Source organism: Meles meles, chromosome 18, assembly GCF_922984935.1.
Source record: "Meles meles chromosome 18, mMelMel3.1 paternal haplotype, whole genome shotgun sequence".
Taxonomy (NCBI): Eukaryota; Metazoa; Chordata; class Mammalia; order Carnivora; family Mustelidae; genus Meles; species Meles meles.
The window spans coordinates 27,453,553-27,474,559 of NC_060083.1; the positions used below are offsets into that span (position 1 = coordinate 27,453,553).

The 21,007-nt window shown below is 44.5% G+C and overlaps 2 protein-coding genes across 15 annotated transcripts in view; one reads left to right on the forward strand and one right to left on the reverse strand.

Annotated features, from left to right (window-relative positions):
* Nucleotides 1-14,622, forward strand: part of SYNRG (synergin gamma) — an 86,265-nt gene extending 71,643 nt beyond the window's left edge. For 10 of the 13 annotated variants that reach the window (XM_045984350.1, XM_045984346.1, XM_045984345.1 and 7 more), the window contains 3 exons: nt 12,462-12,572; nt 12,932-12,967; nt 13,953-14,622. In XM_045984350.1, the coding sequence (XP_045840306.1) occupies nt 12,462-12,572; nt 12,932-12,967; nt 13,953-14,084 (279 nt within the window). In that variant the 3' untranslated portion in view covers nt 14,085-14,622. The remainder of the gene's footprint in view (nt 1-12,461; nt 12,573-12,931; nt 12,968-13,952) is intronic. The other 3 variants (XM_045984347.1, XM_045984356.1, XM_045984357.1) reach the window with 1 other exon arrangement.
* Nucleotides 14,623-15,643: 1,021 nt separating this feature from the next.
* DUSP14 (dual specificity phosphatase 14) overlaps nt 15,644-21,007 on the reverse strand; it is a 29,225-nt gene continuing 23,861 nt past the window's right edge. For both annotated transcript variants that reach the window (XM_045984359.1, XM_045984360.1), the window contains exon 3: nt 15,644-19,194. In XM_045984359.1, the coding sequence (XP_045840315.1) occupies nt 18,507-19,103 (597 nt within the window). In that variant the 5' untranslated portion in view covers nt 19,104-19,194 and the 3' untranslated portion in view covers nt 15,644-18,506. The remainder of the gene's footprint in view (nt 19,195-21,007) is intronic.

Sequence of the window (21,007 nt, forward strand, 5' to 3'; positions counted from 1 at the left end):
TTTGCCTCTTGGAATCCTTAGGGGGTCGGTGTGGTAACATGGGAACTATTCCTTAGGGAATTTATTTGGAACTATAAATTGGTATCATCAATATACTTTCCCCTCCGTCTGTGAACTCCTTGAGGACAAGGACCAAGACCACATTTTTTTTGTTTTCTGTACTCTATCTAAGTACGGTGCCAGGCACTGCATAAACACCCAGTAAAAGGCAAGTGAATGGAAGGACTTACATTCCGAATCGTTTGGCTCAGCAGTTTCACTTACAGGAAAACTTCCCAAGGCAAATACAAGCTCACAAAAAGAGGCCAGTTAGGGGTGCCTGGGTGGCTCAGTCGTTAAGTGTCTGCCTTCAGCTCAGGTCATGATCCCAGTATCCTGGGCTCGAGCCCTGCATCAGGCTCCCTGTTCTGCAGGAAGCCTGCTTCTCCCTCACCCACTCCCCCTGCTTGCGTTCCCTCTCTTGCTGTGTCTTTCTCTAAAGAAAGAAATAAATAAAATAATATTTATTTATTTATTTATTCATATTTATTATCTAAAAAAATAAATAAAATCTTAAAAAAGAGAAGCGAGTTAAATGCAGAAGTTCTTTGTAAAAGTCTAGAGGATCTGTCAAGTCAGTTGTGTGACTTTTCATATTAGGATGCTCTGCTCTAAAAAAGGAGCCCCAAGTTTGAAATAACACAGAACCGTCACTCCAGGGCTGGAAGGAACTAAGCTACAACGGCACGAGGGTTGTGTTTGGGTGATGAAACCCTGGGTTTTCTAATGTTTCTAAGCACCAGCTACAAACAAAGTGAGTTGGTTGATGACATATTCAGGGGTGGCTGTGGGACAGGAAAGGACATGTTACTGGTTGTTTATCCTGGAGTTCACTGTAATGTTACCTCTGCTTCATCTGAGCCTCTCTCACCGGTCTTAAAGAAGTCTTACGTCAAAACTCATTTATGGCATGTTTTATAGCAACAAGATGTCTAACACCAAACGTTAACAATCTAGAGATCAGTATGCATCTGGGTCTGTCCTAATTCGCCATCTTTTGCTTCCTAACATTATGCTTATGTGAACCAGGTGAAGCGGGAATATCTTCTTCATCATCAGCCAACTTTTACTGAGCGCTGACCATGTGCTGTACCTGTTCTTAACTCTTAACTTTTTAATGTACTTAATACAGAACTTTTGAGGGTCGATACTTTTTAATGTACTTAATACAGAACTTTTGAGGGTGGATAAAAGGTTATGAAATTTAAGGGTGACCACTTGATATTTGCTAGTGTTGAAATACAAGTTTATTAGTTTTTGCAGGTATAAGCTGAAAGATGTTGCCTCTTCTATATTGATTAGCCGTTATAAATAAACTGCAAGAAAAAAATCACCGTAATTCAGACAAAAGAGAAAAGGTTTTCTGAATGAGTAAAAATTCGGAATTGTAGAATATTTTAAAATTAGATTTTACTAATTTTGATAAAATAGTAAAAGTTATCTAAGAGGGGTCTTTAGAAAACTTAATGAATAGGCAGGAATAATTTATAATTATAATATTGGTTGTTTACAGTTGGGTAACTTCTAAAATTCCTGGTGTGCCTAACAACTTGCTCTAAAATAACTCTCCCCCACCCATCTTAATTCACTTTTAATTCATCAGGTGAGTCCTTTCTTAATAATTCTCCCCCCCTGAGGTACCAAGATATCACTTGGGTTCAGTCTCAAAATCAGAAGACTGCTTTCAACCACTGTACTCTGTTGCCTCCTTGAAATGGGCAAACTGGATGGGGAAAACCAGAGATGTGCAGAAGCCTTTCTGGGGAAAGACGGTTGTTACTTAGCATCCGAGTTAATGAGGTGAAACACCAGGCGTATCTCCTAGCAGCAACTTGATAGAAAAAGTCAAGTTCTTTCCTGTACATTTTCCCCCATTTGTAGCCCAGGACTAGTTTGTGGAACGCCTGGGTAGCTCAGTTAAGACGCTGCCTTTGGCTCAGGTCATGATCCCAGGGTCCTGGGAGTGAGCCCTGCATCAGGCTCGCTGCTCAGCAGAGAGTCAACTTCTCCCTCTCCCTTCTCCCTGCTCATTTTCTCTTTCTTTCTTTCTCATTCTCCCTCTCAAATAAAATCTTAAGAAAAAAAGAACCTCACCCTTTCCATTTAGATTATAACATTCTTTGTTTTGATGGCAGTCAGTTTCTCATTTAATTTATGTTTTGAAAACTAGGTTTCTATACAAACCCTCCAATCAGGGGCACCTGGGTGGCCCAGTCATTTGAGAGTCTGGCTCTTGGTTTCTGCTTAGGTCATGATCTGTGGGTCATGAAATCAAGCCCTGCACTGGGCTCTGTGTTGGGCATGGAGCTTGCTTAAGATCCTCTCTCTCCCTCTGCCCCCAACTCCACTTGCTTGTGCACTCTCTAGATAAATAAATGAATAAAATCTTTATTAACCACCCCCCAACACACACACCTCAAATCAGCTACTCATCTCTTCTCTCCTGGTGTTGGTAGGAAAAGATGGCTGTGATACAAAGCATCTGTCCTTGTCCTGAGCTTCTTGCAGAAAAATTATCACGGAAGACCAAGTGCCTTAACCAAGCTCCTTATGTATTCATCCTTTTCAGTTTGGCGCCAGGGATATTCGAGGCAAACCCTGGCGTGGGTTGCTCTCATGTAGTGACTTCTTGAGGTCGCCACTGTCACTGGGTGAGGTGGAAGCCACTTTCATCCTTGTACATCTTTTCAGACTTTCTCGACTACCCCAGTGCTACTGCTGCTGCTTGTGAGAAAGGCTTGCCTTCTGGACGGCTTCTGCAGGCCTTCCTGCCTTCCTTCCTCTAGTAAATACAAAAATCTGTTGTGTTACTTAAACCATTGAGGGACTTAGACAAGTGCAGGCCCCAAATAACTAATGTCCCTGTAAAGATACAGGATAGCCCATCCTTCTTAAAGGTTTCCTTGTGCTCATTCTTTGTCATCATCCCATTCAGAGATTGTAATCCCTATTCTGATTTTTTTTTACCAAGGATTAATTTTGTTCAGACCTTTTTAGAGAAGCCATAGAGGGGCACCTGGCTGGCTCAGTTGGTAGAGTATGCATCTCTTTTTTTTCCTCCATTTTTTCTTTTTTTTTTTTAAGATTTATTTATTTATTTTAGAAAGCATGTACACATGTGAGTCAGGGGGAGGGACAAAGGGACAGAATCTTCAAAAAGATTCCCTGCTGAGCATGGAGCCCAATGTGGGGCTTGATCCCTGGACCCTGAGACGTGAGCCAAAACCCAGAGTCAGATGCCCAACCCACTGGACCACCCAGGCACCCCGAGCATGTGACTGTTAATCTTGGGGTTGTAGATTGGAACCTTACGTTGGGTGTAGAGATTACTTTAAAAAAAAGCTATAGAATTTGCTTTTGTGATCTCAAAGAACACTTGTTGGGTCTGGTTACCCATCTAACCTGGGAAGTGTTGCCCTGTTCACATGTGGTGATTCTAAGTCCATCAGTGTGGCAGAAAGTGAGATAATGGGAAGAGTTGCCAGTCTTTCATATCGTCTCATCAAGCTCCCATGAGGAACCTCCATATCTACCATCCATGTCTAGTGAGTGATGTTACCTAACATTTTTTTTTAGACACGGGATAACTGTATAGGGATTAATTAGTCTGCAGCTAGAGAACCCAGGAATGCATGCGGATTGTACATGAACGCAACTGAGTCTTCATTTCCTCTAATTACTCCTTCTTTCCCAGTTGTGCCTTTTTCACCAAGTTAGGTATGAGAGAAAAACAATCCTTCTCTGCTTGGTTATTATTCCTGATTATACCATGTCATTTCCTTTTGATAACTAGTAGGTCTTTGGTCTGTAAAACTGCATGAAGAATAGTATGCATTCTCCAGAGGAAGTATGAGCTAGGACTTGTCACAAAGGAACTTTTACTCTAAAAATAGATACGCGAATGTAAATGACCCAAACCAAAATCTGTGTAGTTTGGTTGGAACAAAACGCTGCAAACTCCAGGGACTCTGGCTGGGAGACAATGCAGAGAGATCATTACTAGAGAGAAGCAGGACTGAGGTTGTATAGGAAGCTTTTAACTCTTCATAGTTGCTTCATTTTAGGCAGAATTTAAAGTTCCTTAATGAACCAAATTGCCATAGTCATATTTGATTCCAGTAATATAATAGTTTATTTTGTACCTAGAACCTGTCAGGCATCGTGCTGTATGCTTTACATTCATTCTCATTTAACCCTGGTACAGCCCTGTGAGGTGAGTAATATCATCCCCATTTGCAGCTGAAGAAATTAAGGCTCAGAGATGAACCTTGCCTGAAACTGACAAATCAGGGACTTGAATGCACATCCTAGCTTTATTTTATTTTATTTTATTTTTAGGATTTATTTGCGGGGTGGTCTGGGCATCTTAGTGGGTTAAGCATCCAACTCTTGGTAGGACTCAGGTCATGATCTCAGGGTCATAAGATCAAGCCCCACATCAGGCTCCATGCTCAATGCAGTCTGCTTGAGACTCTTCCTCCCCACTGTTTGTGTGCGCTTTCTTTTTCTCTCTCTCAAGTAAATGTTTTTTTAAAAAATAAAGATTTACTTATTTGAGATAGAGAGCACCAGTGGAGGGTGGGGGGCAAAGGGAGAGGGAGGAGGAGGAAGCAGATTCTGCCCTGAGTGCGGAGCCCCACACGGGGCTCGATCTCACAACCCTGAGATCATGAGTGTCAAACGTCCTCTCTTCTTACTGTGTCCATGTCAGCTTCCAGGATGCTTTAAAAAAAAAAAAAAAATTGTTTCTTCCATGAAGACATCATGAAACTGTTCCCATCAAGAAGCAGCTGCATTACCTTTCTTGAGGGAAAAGGGCCTAGCGTGTTAGGGCTCCATCACAGTAGTGGTGCATGGGTTGAGGAAAGCAAAGCACAGGACCCCAGACTCCACACTGCGGCTCCCTGGCATTTACTGAAGCTGAAGTTCTCCGTCAAGCTTGGGTGCGCTCGTTGTGCACGGACTAGAGCTCCCTCTTGCGGTGGGAGTGCGCGCGCCTCCGGGCACTGGGTGTTTCTCAGGAGGTAAAAATCCCTGCTTTCCAGTGAGCTGAGGGAATTGTTACCTCAGAGTTGAAGTGCAGTAGGTTTGGAACAAAGACTCAGCCCTGGAAATCAAAATGGATCCATGTTGCTGTATAAAATCTGTGGAAGAGACCGGCCGTTATTCTGCTAACCTCCAGTCAGCTGAAAACCCCACAGGCTTTGATTCCACTGTCACCCTCCGTATAGAGCAGGTTCTTGTGGGCTTCCTTTCAGAGTGGCGTACGCAGTGAATTTCCGAGTTCTCACTTTCTGCTGCTGTGGCAACGGAAGTTGCCAACTATTATTTTTTTATATGGCAACTATTATTTTTAATAGTTATTAGTTATTAATAACTAATAGTTAATAGCTACTATTAAAATATTTTTAATTTTTTTAAAATTAAAATATTTTTTAAGTTGCCAACTATTATTTTTTTTATATGGCAACTATTATTTTTAATAGTGTTAGCACTTTGTCGTCTTGGCAGTGCACACATTGTTTTATTCTTTTTTAAAGATTTTATTTATCTGACAGAGATCACAAGTAGGCAGAGAGGCAGGCAGAGAGAGAGAGGAGGAAGCAGGCTCCCTGCTGAGCAAAGAGCCCAATGTAGGGCTCGATCCCAGGACCCTGAGATCATGACCTGAGCCAAAGGTAGAGGCTTAACCCACTGAGCCACCCAGGCACCCCTTCACACATTGTTTTAGAGATCGAATCTTCATTATGTTTCTGCATGGCTGTCCTCAGTTGATGTTAGGGGAGAGGGTAGATGGAATAAAGCACACACACCCCCAAAGATGACCGTGTCCTTATCCCCGGAACCTGTGAATTTATTACCTTATGTAGTAGAAAGGACTTGACAGATGTGATTAAGTTAAGGGTCTTTAAATGGGGAATTTAATCAGGCATAGAGTGAGCATGAGAAAAACCAATACAATAGCTGGACCAAAGAGAAAGATCGGCAGATTCTGTGCTGTTGGCTTTGAAGATAGAAGGTGGGACCATGATTCAAGGAATATACATTTGGTCTCTAGAAACTAGACAAAGAAACAGATTCTCCCCTAGAATTTCCAGAAAGAATGCTGTGTTGCTGGCTTACTTTAGAATTCTGACCTCCGGAACTATAAGAGAATATACTTACGTTGTTTTGTTTCTTTTTTTTAAATTTTTTATTTATTTGACAGAGAGCACGTGTGCACAAGTAGGGGGAGTAGGAGGGAGAGGGAGAAGCAGGCTCCCCACAGAGCAGATGGAACCCAATGTGGGACTCGATCCCAGGACCCCAGGATCATGACCCGAGCCGAAGGCAGTTGTGTAACCGACTGAGCCACCCAGGCACACCAACTTAGGTTTTAAACAACTAAATTTTTGCTTCTTTGTTAGGGTAGCAGTAGGAAAAAGTAGACAAAACAGTGAAACTGAGAACCAAAATGGTTACATTATAATTTAAGCCAAAAGTCTAGAATTACTTGTGGAACTGTGTTTAGATAATTTTTTTATATTAGTCAAACTAGGCCGGGTTTGTTCTATGGAAACAGCTCCCCCCACCGTCTTAGTCATGTAAAACCACAGAGCTGTGTTGCTCCTGCCACATGTCCATCCCAAGTTGGAGGGATCTTTGTGGACAGGTCCTTTTCATTCAGGGACCTAGGGTGACAAAGCCTCCACCACGTGGAACATAGCTGATTACCGTGAGAGGGTCAAGGGAACGTGACAAACAGCATATCGGTCTTAAAGGCTTCCTCCCAGATCCAGACGTGTGGCTTACGATCACAGTCTGTTCCCTCTGCTTGCTGTATGGCTGTGCATCATTTCAAGGACTAGGAAATGCCCATCCTACTGTTTGTCCAGAAGAATTATAATGAGGATATTTGGAAAGAACACTAATTACTACCAAATTCTCCTTTGATAATGATTTTCTCAGACACCATTTTAGCTTTTATTATTGACTAAAGACTCAGGTTTATATATCCCAGTCTTATTTTGGGACTTACTGTATGTAGGTCATTTATACTGTAACTGCTTTTTTAAATCTTTACTAAATACATGAAGCACTTGCCAGTAAATGTAGACGATGTTCAATTTAAAATGGCCTGCAGAGGGCATACCTTCTTAAACAATTATGGCCACGGATCCGTGTCACACTGCTGCTAAGTACAGCAACCCCCCCTGCTTATAGTTGTGTACTTATAAAGGTTAATGTTATCATTTGAAAGATTAATTTTACCACAGGGTAATTTATGAAGAGCCTTATGATTTTTCACAGGAGATTGCAATATGACCTTTTCATTGGCTTTTTTTATGCCTTTGATAAGCAGATATTAAAGGGCTTTTCTTAATTAGATTGATTTCAAGCCTGGATTTTCCCAGATTCTAATTATGTCTCAAATAGTCCTTGTGCAGTAACAAGATAAGTATCTATAATGTAAATTATAGAAGGGCTACTGTATTTTTAACCTCTTAAAAAAACTTGTTAGATTTTGTCAAAATAATTTTAATAATCATTTAGAGCATTTCAGAGAACTTTTTATATATCTCTGAGGGTCCCAGAAGCCACTGAGAAAGGAAGGTAGGACAAGTGAAATCGTTAATCATTTTATAGATGACAGAACTGGACAGCAAACAAATAATAGTACAACCTGCTTCTGAATTTTTTTTTTTTTTTAGATTTTATTTTTTTATTTGACAGAGAGAGATCACAAGTAGGCAGAGAGGCAGGCAGAGAGAGATGGGGGAGTAGCAGCCTCCCCACTGAGCAGAGAGCCCGAGGCAGTACTCAATCCCAGGACCCTGGGATCATGACCTGAGCTGAAGGCAGAGGCTTAACCCACTGAGCCACCCAGACACCCACCACCTGCTTCTAGATTTGACCAGAGTTGGCCATGATTGCACTAGAAAAAAGAAATTATTGGAGTGCCTGGGTGGTTCAGTCAGCTGCCTTCGTCTCAGGTCCTGATCCCTGGGTCCTAGGATCAAGTTTTGTGTTGGGCTCCCTGCTCAGCAGGAAACCTGCTTCTCCCTTTCCCTTTCCACCTGCTTGTGCACTCTCACTGTCTGTCTGTCTGTCTCTCTCTCTCTCTCTCTCTCTGTGTCAAATAAATAAACAAAAAAAAAGTTATTATCTAGCTTGGCTAAGGCCATGTAGGTTCACTTCAAGGTCAGAGTCCTCATGCACATCTGTGAAATGTCTGCCTCCCCCTTTCTTTGAGAACTGTCTGTCCTTCCTGCGCTAGGTGTGATTGGAATGGATTCAGCTCAGGTTAGTTTTAAGAAAGGTTTGTGAAGCTAATACATAGTTTATGATTTCGAATTAGAAAGGGATGAGAGGGCCACCTGGGTGGCTCAGTTGGTTGAGCATTTGCCTTCCGCTCAGGTCATGATCCCAGGGTCCTGGGATTGAGCCCTACATTAGGCTCCCTGCTCAGCAGGGAGTCTGCTTCTCCCTTTGCCTCTGCCCCTCCTCCCTGCTCCTGCATGTGCACTCTCTCTCTCTCAAATAAATAAAATCTTTTTAAAAAGCTGGAGGGATGGGCGCCTGGGTGGCTCAGTGGGTTAAGCAACTGCCTTCAGCTCAGGTCATGATCTCAAGGTCCTGGGATCGAGCCCCGCATCAGGCTCCCTGCTCAGCGGGGAGCCTGCTTCCCCTTCTCTCTCTCTGCCTGCCTCTCTGCCTACTTGTGATCTCTCTTTCTCTGTCAAATAAATAAATCTTTAAAAAAGGCGGGAGAGATGAGGAAACATCATATATAATCTATACATTTTTCTAGGGAGAAGCCATTTTTTCCCCTTGGGAAGAATAATAAAGTTTTTCAGATATAAAAACAGTACGCTAACTTCCCAGTGGTTCCGCTTAAACTAACGGTAAAAGATGTAACTATTATTTTGCCATCATCCTGGGTCACCCCAGTATCCACTAGACCAACCAACATGCCAGGCTCCCAGATCCTTGACCACTGGATTCAGGGACCTTTGTCTCCCTGGTACTTCGGCCACTACGTCACACAAGCGTCTCAAACTATAGTACCTGCGCCATCTTAAATTCCGGCCGCTTTCTGAGCCCAAATTCACAACCTTCTAACTTGCTCACACTTCCACAGTTCTTGTTTTGGGTTCTCAGGATGGGACAGTTGTTTGATCCTTTTGCTGGGTTGTCATCGACTCCCACCCTCGCTTCTTGCTCCCACCCACTTAGCTTTTAGGTTCTTAGCTTTTGAGGTTCTTTATGTCCACCTTTGGACAGCCCCTGACCCCAGTTCACTTAGGACTGAGGGATTTCCTGAGAGCTGAAAGTAGAACAGGAGGTTGGGCACCCTGGTCTGTGACATCCATGTGCGGAAGCGCTATAAGGTGGTGTCGCGGGCCTCTCCTGCCAGCAGCACGTTCAGCGACATCGCCTCAGTACCTTGAAATCCGCCACAGTGGGAGTATTTATACTGTGGGAGTCCGCAGATGCTGTGTTGCGAACAGATGAGAAGCTGAGGCAGTGTTCTCCAGGATTTGAGAACCATTACCCGATTCAGCAGAGTCCTTCACATATTTGACAGATATGAGAGACATTTGAGACATGTCTGCTGTCCCACCGCAGTCTCCGTCCTTCACGGAGAAACACCAGCCAGCGCTCACAGCGCCCGTGCTCTGGGGAGCGCAAGCATAGGCTCACTGTGGGCCCAAGAGGTGGGCAAACATTTTCGGAGAAAGCACGGTGAGAATCACGTGACTCTGGAATTTGCAGTAGAGATGATTGTCTGCTATATTTTTGGTAAACTGTGTGCTTCACAGTCTTTATATAATAAGATCATGCATGTGTGTGTTTCTGTGTGTATACGTATTTGTATGAATGTGAACATTTTTTTTCTCTTTGGAAAGTCCATTTTTTTTTAAGATTTTATTTATTTATTTGACAGACAGAGATCACAATCAGGCAGGGAGGCAGGCAGAGAGAGAAGGAAGGGAGGCAGGCTCCCTGCTGAGAAGAGAACCCGATGCGGGGCTCGATCCCAGGACCCTGAGATCATGACCTGAGCCGAAAGCAGAGGCCTAACCCACTGAGCCACCCAGGCATCCCTCAAGTATTTTTCTTAATTGAAGGATAACTAAAAGAAATGCACAGATCTTAAATACATAGTCGAATCGGTTTCAACAAATGCATGTAGCCATGTAAGCCCATACCCCCTCCATATACAGGCAGTATTTTCATCACCTTTTAAAGTTCTCTCTTGCCGTGATCTGATTCCAGAAATAACCACTGATCTAGTTTCCAAAGACTTCTATCACCATAGAGTTGCCTGTTCTAGAACTTTATATAGAATTACATAGTATATATGTGTTCTTGTGTCTGGCTTCTTAGCATGTTTTAAAAAATTCATCTACATTGTTGTGTTTATCAATTTGATCCCTTTTATCAGGAAGTACTATTCCGTTGTGTTGATATACCATGGGTTTTTAATCCATTTTTTTACTTACGGAGACATGCTATTTCCAGTTTGGCTAACGTGAATAGAGTTACTGTGAACACTTTTTGCGCAAGACTTGGTTCACATGTTTTCATTTCTCTTGGATAAATATCAAGGAGTGGGATTGCATAAAAGTTCATATATTAGATATGTATTTTAACTTTTAAGAAATGAAGAACTTTATGGCACCCGGCTGGCTCATTCGGATAAGTGACCAACTCTTGATTTCAGCTAAGATCTTTGTCTCAGGGTTGTGAGTTTGAGCCCTACTTTAAAAATAGAAAGAGAAGAAGGAAGGAAAGTGAAGAGCTTTCCAGGACCACCTGGCTGGCTTAGTCGGTAGAGCATGTGACTCTTGATTTGGGGGTTATGAGTTCAAGCCCCCGTTGGGTATAGATATTACTTAAATAAAATTTTTTACAGGAAAGTGGTAACTCCTTGGGGTCCCCTTCCTCCCCGGGAGCTTTGTACTATCATTTTGCTGTCTCTCAATAAATCTTACTTTACTGCCCACAAAAAAAAAAAAAAATTTAAAGGAAGGAAGGAAGGAAAAAGAAAAATTAATAGCTTTCCAAAGTTGGGACCTGCCCTATTAAGCATTGGGCTATATGCCATACTTCATAGATTTGTTGTAAGGAAGAAATTAGATAATGCATGTGAAGAGCTTAGTGTGGTATGTAGCAAGTAAGGGCTTGACTGATAATAGCTGTCTTTATATTTACTCTCTCTAGCTGGTAACTTCTGAATCTCAGTCTTGAGTGCTAGAACTATGTACGTGTCTTACTGCTTATGTAACATCAGAACTTGGCTGCCCCACAGGCAGTTCTAAGTCAGCATATACAAAACTGAACTTTTTTTTTTTTTTTTTAAGATTTTATGTATTCATTTGACAACACAAGCAGGGAGAGAGGCAGGCAGAGGGAGAGGGAGAAGCAGGCTCCCTGCTGAGTAAGGAGCCCAGTGTGGGACTTGATCCCAGGACCCTGAGATCATGACCTGAGCGAAAGGCAGGTGCTTAACCAGCTAAGCCAGCCAGATGCCCCACCAAACTGAACTCCTATCCCCAGCCCCAAATGTGGGTCTCCTCTCATTGTAAATCCTGTTGGCTGCCCAGGGCCTCTCCCGCTCTTGCACATCTCACACATCACCCAGGCTTTTTCACATGACCATAAGTCTCCGTCCCCCACTGTCGCTTCCCTAGTTCTCACTTGCTTCACTAGCTGTCTCCTGGATCACTTACAACAGTGCATAACCGAGGCCCATACCTTGAGGATTGCCATCCACAATTAATTGCTTAACACTGCAATCAGAGGGATCTGTCCATAATACAGACCTGATCCTGTCATGGTCCAGTTGGAACCCTTAGTGGCTTCCCCAGGTAAAGTCTCTTCTCTTCCTTCCAAGGCCTTCATGCTGGAGTTCGATCTCCCACCCCCTAGATTTCTTCCCATAGCCAATCTCCTCCTTAGAGGCCTTTGCCTGTGCTGCTCCTATCTACACTGAATAAATACCGTCGCCCCTCTTACCTCCCCCCTCCCATCCCCTTCACCTAGCCTATACCTCTCGAAACTCAGCCAGGGTGTTTCTAAGAGCTAGGAAGCATCCTCTGCCATTGGGCTCTTTTTCCCTTGGGGTGGAGGAAGCGCCCCCCCCAGCCCATGTGCCCTAGTGTGGCTCTTGTGGCACTGTGTTGCCTGGTACCCACCCGGCCCTACCCTAGACTGTGAGTTCTCAGAGGACAGGGACTGTTTTTCGCTCATGCTAGCATCCCTAACACCTAGAACAGAGCAGGTACCCAGTAAATGTTTGGGAAATGGAATAGTTGTATTGTTGGTATCAAAATTGACTTAATTTGCTGCTAGACCTGTTGGGGATGAGTGATTGGGAGTGAAGCCAGCAGTATTTGGAATTGCTGTTTCCTTACCCTTTTGTCCTGTCCTCACAGCCTGATGAAAATTCACTGGATTTTTCCTCTTGTATGCTACGGCCTGGGATTAAAAATGCTCAGGAACTTGCGTGCGGGGTGTGCCTTTTAAACGTGGACTCCAGAAGCCGGGTAAGTGACATGCCTTCCCCTGCAGCTGGCAAAGCGTTTCCCTCCCATGAACTCCGGGGGCCCCTTACCATCTGGGCCCCTCCCCTGCCGGGGCTGGGACCCCAGGTGTGCATTTTGATGAAGCCCTGAAATCTGACCACAGAAGGACATCGGTTCTTACAAAAGGGCAGTGGGGGGAGTAGTTGCCTGAAGTGGGGGGAGGTCTTCCCTTCCCGGCATTCCCGTCTGCGCTGTGCCCGCGGTGTCCCGAGCACAGCCAGGTGGGGAAGAGAGGAGGTTAAACCCGGAAGGCTTTCTTTGGAGGCATGAGACCCTGCTCTGGGAATTCTGTTGACCTTATGGTTTCAACGTTATTTCAGAAAGAAGAGAAGCCTGCAGAAGAACATCCTAAAAAAGTATGAACCAGTCACACATTATCTTAGCATCTCCATCTCAGTTTTGAGTGTGGAAAGCAAATCCGATGATTGCACTGTCATCCTGAACTGTTCTGATTGTGAATCCTTTCCCGAGTCATGTCTGTTCCCATAATGTTTGATTTAACCAACTAGTGCGTCTGTGTGGATCTGCTTGTGTCTTGTTTGCACGCTTGTAGCTCATAATTGGCTTCTGGTGTCGCAGGCATTTTTCCCTGTGATGAACAAGGTAACAGACTGAGCAGTTCTGGAAGACTGGAAGTTGTGACAGAGAATGAGATCAAAGAGCAGCAGGATTTGGCAGTTATCAGACAAAAACAAATAGGGATTCAGAGTTTTCTTTACTTGTAGCACTTTAGAAAAACCCCCAAGGAGTCGAGGTTAGGACTGGCTGAATGGGACTTACCTGTAAGCCTTAGTCATCTCGGAATAATTCTTATGTGCTTTAATATCTTTTTTTACAAACCCTGTACCTGGGTGACTTTTTAATTATGTTGATTCAGTTATCAGGTCCCAGTGGCATTAGTCCGTGAGAGTTTTCGGTCTTTTGTTTTTTTCCATGAGAGGACTGTAATCAGTCCCAGAAACGTGGGGATCGCAAGTATAGTTAAAGGCCAGCCTAGGGGAAGGCTTCCTTCGGCACAGTGAGGCATAAAAATCAGCCACAGCCTTCGCTATTTTAGTTCCCATATAATGAACACCTCCCCCCACCCAGCCTCTGTCTGCCTTGTCTGTGAAAGATTTGGCCTTCTTGTACTGCAACTGGGTTCAATGGTAAAGATTTTTTTAGACCTTTAATTAGCAGCAAAGAACTTTCTCACTTGAATTCCTGTAGCTCCCTGCTCAGCCTCTGTGTGTGCCACGCGGCCTCGGCCTGTGGCCTGGAGCGGTGTTCGTGCGGTCGCTGAGCCGCGCTTAGATGCGGACGCAGCCTGACTCGCCCCACATCTCTGCTTATTTTTGGCAGGCATTCAACTCAGAAACCGACAGTTTCAAGCTGGCATATGGAGGACACCAGTATCACGCCAGCTGTGCCAACTTCTGGATCAACTGTGTTGAACCAAAACCTCCTGGCCTCATCCTGCCTGATCTGCTCTGAAAAGTTCCTCAACAAAGGACCCACTGGGTTTTGTTTTTTTTTCCCATCACACCCCATGAGCTCACCCCATGAGCCAGAAGCAGAAGGCAGGTACTGTGCAGTGCTCCTCCGTGAAGCTGTGCGAAGATTCCCCCAAGCCGTAGCAGGGACAGAGGAGCTGCCGGTTTCCCAGTCCTTCCTACAGACGACCTTTGTCCCTTGGGGTCCCCGCTGCCAGTCTTGGGGGTTTGAGGTAAAATCACCTTGCCCAGACTGCACATGGTACCAGAAGTTTGCTAACTTAACTTTAGTTCTGGTAAGACGTTTGAAGACACGGACCACAGTTTTCTTTCTCTGAGGAATAACTTGCTGCTGCAGTATTGAAACTGTGAAGAACTGATGTTTGAAGAAAAGTCAGTTGTTACGGGACTAGAACTGGCAAGCATGTGTTGAGCCAGTCCTTACTTTCATCTAGAACACTGTTGCCCTGTGTGGTAGAAGGTACTTACCCACATTTAGTTTGTTGATATCTGAAATGAATAAAAGGGGGAAATTGTGATGCAGCTGTTCTTTTTATAGAAAAACTGCTCGTCTCCGTGGGATAAGGGCAGGTAGGTGAGGGTGGATTCACCAACTTGACTGTCACAACCGAAGCAGTTCTGCTTTTGTTCATTTGTAACACTCTAAACTTTCAAGATGGCGTTTCCTCCAAACATGCCGGGGCACTTTGCAGTGGACTGAATGTTTGCTTTGACAGAGGCCCAAATTCTCGTCTATCGGATGAATAGCCTTCCCCTTAAGAGCCTCCACAGAAAACTTTGGTTTACCTCAAAGACTGTGAACATGGTACTTTTGTTCAGACAAGATTTGCAAAGGCAGCTGGATGAAAACTCCTTGCAGTGGCCTTTGTCCAGATTTCCAGAAACAATGGCGCAGGGACCATTGCTGCCTGACTTGGCAGTGTCTGTGTGAGGGACCTGGAAATTAGTTCGGTTAGAAGCTGGAGCTCGTGGCCTACTGAGGCAGGCAGTGAGATGGCTGTTTACAGTGGAGCTACGGGACATAGCAGCAGTGGAAGAAAAGGGTTCTAAAATAGACGGAATTCTAGAAAGAGGCTCATGCTCGCTATCTGGTGTGGGGAATTTTCTTTGCGACTTAAAGTGAATGGATAAAATCAATGGGGAGAGAAAAAAAGCCAAATCGTTAAGGATTGTGAAGTCCTGGGAAGAAGAGGCCAAGCTAGGACATATCTTTCTCTGAATCTCTGAACTGTGAAATATGTGCTTCATGAAGAGATTCTGAGTTTTGTGTTTCACATTGTAGGCTCTCTGACCTCGGTTAGTTTTATTTATAAACTGGACAAGTTATGTCTACAAAATTGCTGCTTTACATCACTAATTAGATTGTTTTTCCTTCTCAGGACAAAACTTTAGAAGGGATTCTGTTCTGTTCCATCTTACCCTTTTTAGCCTCCATCTCCTCCAAGAGAGGTACAGAATGTTCTCGTTGAACAGCTCCTGTTGGCACTTCTGCTTTCCCTTGCTGTGCCCGAGTGCAGGCAAGTGAGGAGATGGATCTGCTTTTCTCTCTTTCTCCACATTCATCTCCAGCTCTCACAGCTGTCTAAGTTACTACCCTCAAGGCCGTTGTCCTCCACGGGGCTCGAAGAGTGGCAGTAACCACACGAGGGGGCCGCTTCCTCAGGCTTCCCTGAGGCCTCTGTGCTCCGTGTCAGCCTGAGCAGCACCCGGTCTCCTCACGGCACCAGGATTCAAGCAGGCCGCTAACCTGTCTTTACCTCCGTAAGAGGCCAGGCTGACAGACTGCCTTTGCTCGCAGTGCCTCCCAGTTAGACTTTACATTGCTGAGACAGTTTGGGGGAATGCCATATGGACTGTCGTTGTCGCAGTGGCCTGTCAATGACATTTTAAAAAGTATGTTCACCTGCTAACTAGAATGGTTCCATTCCTAGATTCTAGAATGTCAGAGTCATTGCTGCTGGCCTTACCAAGTATGAGGGGTGCAGTCGCCCCACGGGCGGTGCAGGAGGAGACAGCCCACGTCACCCGGAAGTCTTGGCCGTGGAAGCTGTCCCGGCTTCCGCACGCTCCCGTGCGGCCAGTCAGGACGTCGGGAGCGTGGGATAGTAGGTGCCGGCGCTGTGTGCACAGCTTTATTCCCATGGCTCCACCTGGCGCTCCGCTTCACCTCGCCTCTGATTAGCCGAGAGTCCAGTGTCCTTGGAAACAGTAACCAAGGTTACTCCTGCAGTGCGAATGGTGCAGGCGGCTTCAGCCCCACCGCTTGAGTGGCGATTAGTCAGCGCTCTTCTCTTTGGTATTGTATTTTGCTTTTCACCATTCTAGGGCTGTATGTAATTTAGTTCTCGTCAGGACGCACTTGAGGTGGAGGCACAGGGTGTGCTACTGCTCTGCTCTGTTTTGTCTGTGGCTCCTAGTTAGCGCTATGGGCTTCGTCTTTTAAATTATTTGAGTGTTTTGTATGCACGTACATATTTCTGTTGGTTAAAGATGCCTTCTTTTATTTGATGACTCGTGATCTCAAGCTTTGGGAAGATTATAGGGCCTTCACAATAGAGAAATTTGCAATGCTCGCTTGGCGCTGGGGTCACTACAGAAATCCCCCATCACCCTCTAGGTCACACACCTCCCTTTGGGAGCAGCTAATAAGCTCTGACATTTAGATTACAAAGGTGTTAGGCTTCGTAAGTACTAAGAATGCTTAGTTAACGCCCCAGTCGTGGTGTTGGCCAGGATTTCTGCAGGAAACTTTCCTACCAAGAACATCTGTCACCAAGTGTTCCCTTCCTCTAGTGCAGTGGTTATTTTTGGACTCTCGTCCACAGACTACAAGCCTTACAGTTTGCCTTCATCCTAGGGAAGCCACAGCCTCCACAGCCATGGATTGTTTTGTTCTTTTGACTGATGTGTGACCATGTGCTGATGTAGCATTTATGGGTTCCTCTGATTTTCCCATCGAACTATTAACTTCATTTTAATTTTCTCATTTAGACAATGGTGCATGTTTATAAAAGTAAATGGTATGAAACGAGGTAGAATTTGGATGGAAACCATTGCCACAGACCAGGTAAGATCCAGAATATATATGTAAACATGTAACCACAGGCATTACATTTATGGCTTCTCGCCAAAATCGGCCAAAAATCTAGAAAATTATTCCACGAATAAGCAAGCTGCCACCTACCTGGCTACTGAAGTAAAAGCAGCATCGTGACCGAGCACGGGCAGCTTGCTGGCTTCCAGGAGTTTGTCAGGAGCGTGGAATAGGGTCAGACCGAGTAAATGGCTACCAAGTCCCTGACGAGGTATGGTGTCGTATTTATTAGGAGCAGTGCACTGGGTGTCATTTTTAAATTCCAACAAAGGAAGCCATTGTTATTTGCTTAGCACTTGAGGTTTGGCTTAGGGCATTTTGTGTTTGGCAATAGTCCAGCGAGGCACAGCTTTTGTTCAGCAAGGTCTTTGATGGAGGACTCACGGCTTGGGTGCATTCCGGTTACCGAGAGACAACTGAAAATGGTACGTTTTATCAGAGTGTACACTCTATGCTGTTTTGCCACTGTTCTGGCACTGTGAAGGATATTAATAATCTGTCCATCTGCAGGGAGGTCAAACATTGACACAGTTCAGCTGGGAGATCCAGTTTAAGTAGCAATCATAGTTGTCACAGGAACCGTATTTTAATGTAGTGGAGAGCATCTTTCTTCCAGCATCCACACACGCATACACATACACACCCTGACATTCTTAGTAAAAATTCTAATGTTATGCAGATGTATTTATTAAAAATAATGCTAATATAGTCCTGGGGCACAATGATTCCAAGAGGGTGTTTGCAGCAGATTTCATTATAATTACTTAACAACTAGATAATAAAGTTTTAGCTTTTTAACTTACAGAGTCACTAAATAATAGGAAAGGAAAAAGTAGGGCTAATCCAGTAGAGAATGAAGCTGGTATCAATCCTCCCTAAGCATTTGTTTGGTCGGCAGCCTTGGGCAAAGCTGGTCTTTAGAGGGTTAATCAGGACCCAAAGTGATTTTTACACTGAGCTCCTCCCGCACCTGCCATGATGCCTAAAGGCATGGGATTCAGAATACAGCAGAACCAAACAGTTTTTTCAACTGTTCAAATTGTTAAAAATGATTAAAAGCCAGTGAAAGATTTTCATAAACACTATTCCAAAATGTTGGTTTTAAAAATGTTACTAGCAATGTATGCATTCCCCTTATGTTCTTCCCCTCCCGCCCTATCTTTTAAAATAAACGAACACCCAGTGTAAAAAACACTTCAGGGAGAACCAAAAGTCAACCATTTGAAAAGAAAGGTGAAGAAGGGAACAGACGGTGTGTAGCAGATGCTGGTACTGCTCAAGGGGCTGCTGATGCAGGCTTTGGTGGCATTATAGCCCCCAGTAAGGCATCAGGTGTCGGGACTCTTTCTCATAAACGTCTGGAACTATGCCATAAGGCGTCTGTACCATTTTAACTGTCGACTTCCCAAAGAGCTGGCGCTCGTAGTCTATCAGCTGCCTCCAGAAACCTACGTTGGGCCTAATGACAGGCCTGCGGGCCTTCACCCAGTTGTAGGCCTCCAGCAGGCACACACTGTGGCATTTCATCAGGTAAGCGATGCAGAGAGTGGCCGAGCGGCTCACCCCTGCGGCACAGTGCACCAGCGTGGCCCCGTGCTTCCTGCTCACGCTGTGGATCTTGTCGGCCACCGTGTCAAAGTACAGTCCAATGGGGGCATGAGGCATGTCGGCCAGAGGCACTTTAACATACTCAAACTGGGGCCAGTTGAAGTTGGGGATCTCGATGGTAGCATTAACGATGCAGGTGATGCCACGAGCCTGAAGGAGGTGCCGGTTGGAGGCCACACTGCCTCTGCCCAGGAAGAGAGAGGAGGTAATTTGAGCGATGCCTCCTACGTCGCCCTCAGAAATCATCCGAGGGGCCATGAGAGTCCGTGGAAGTGTGCTGTGACCTCTGGAGCTCATGAAGATGCCAGCGATCACACTTGCATCGTTGGAAGCAAGACCAGCGGGTTGAGTTTTCCTCCACCAAGGAATCCGAATCACCTTCTCCTTCCTGAAAAACACAGGTATCTGTCAGTCAGTACTCTGAATGCTCCCGATTCTGGATTCATCACGGCCCTCTCTAGTTTTGTGGAAGGGGAAAGTAAAAAGATTAGAAACGCTTCATTTCTATAATAGAGTTCTTTCAAGGATGTAACTAAATCATTTTCTATTGATTCACAGGAAGAGTAACCTAAGACTTCGACATATAAAATCAATGTTAAAACTTAGCTCCCTGTTGAAAAAAAGTGGGGGGGTGTAAATGGAAATAGTCATCCTATTTTAGAGGTAATTCTAAACTCAGAAACATGCCCAACTGGTTCCTGAACAACAATGTTGCAGGCCCTTGCTCTTATTGAAGGGGGAGTGGTGCTCCTTGGTAATTAGGAAGAAATCAGAAAAGCTGATCACTTCTAGAGCCATGTTCTTTCATATACCTGTTGGCTACTTCAATAGCTATGCTCACTACGTTTTCCTAAATCTTATTCTAGACATAGAGATCTTACAAAGGTATAAAAATGATACCAGATTAGGCAATATATTCAAGGAGCTGCCTTTATAAACTGAGAAGATAATGAATTCAGAATGAGTTACAGAAAAGCCAAGAAATACAGTCACATTAGGCCTTTTTCTTTTTTTAAGATTTTATTTGAGAGAGATTACAAGCAGGCAGAGAGAGAGGAGGAAGCAGGCTCCCTGCTGAGCAGGGAGCCTGATGTGGGGCTCATTCCCAGGACCCTGAGATCATGACCTGAGCCACCCAGGTGCCCAGCCCTTCATTATTTAAAAAAAAAAAAGAAGCTAAGGGTGCCTCCAGGGCTCAGTCAGTTGAGCATCTGACTCTCGGTTTTGGCTCAGACTGTGATCTCAGGATCTTAAGACTGAGCTCTGCTTCAAGCTCTGTGCTTGGTGTGGCGCCTCCTTTAAGATTCTACCTCTACACACCGCCCCCTCCACGGGCCCCATACTCCCGTGCTCTGCAATACATCATTCATAAATCAGTCAATCGATAAATAGTAACATGCTGTGGCATTTCCATGGCAATAATCCCAGGTACTTTGAAGGCCATGATCTTACAGTAGCCTACTGGGCACCTGGCTGGCTCAGTCCGTAGAGCATGTGAGCCTTGATCTCAGGGTTGTGAGTCTGAGCCCCACATTGGCTGCAGAGATTAATTTTTTTTTAAATATATTAGTCTAGGGGCACCTGGGTGGCTTAGTTAAGCATCTGCTTTCAGCTCAAGTCATGATCCCAGGGTCTCCTGTTTAGCAAGAAGCCTGCTTCTCCCTCTGCCCCTCCCTCCACTCATACACACATGTTCTCTCTAATAAAATCTAATCTCTAATTTACTTTATTAATAATAAAATCTTTTTTTTTTTTAAAGATTTTATTTATTTGACAGAGATCACAAGTAGACAGAGAGGCAGGCAAAGAGAGAGAGAGAGGGAAGCAGGCTCCCTGCTGAGCAGAGAGCCCGATGCGGGACTCGATCCCAGGACCCCGAGATCATGACCTGAGCCGAAGGCAGCGGCTTAACCCACTGAGCCACCCAGGCGCCCCTAATAAAATCTTTTTAAAATACATTAGTCCAAGTTCATGAGCATTTTAGTTAAGCTGGGTGTGGCTAAACAAAACTATTACCTTCCTCAGCCAATTCTTAGTTCAGGACAAATCCCATTAGCTTCAGATACATGTTGGAATTAAAATTCAGTTTAATATTTGAAGATCTACTCTAATAATGTCTATATAGGACACCAGTAACAAAATAGAAAATACTGGTTTCCTGAGATTTTAGACCAATCACTTCCTCACAATGTTGCACAGTC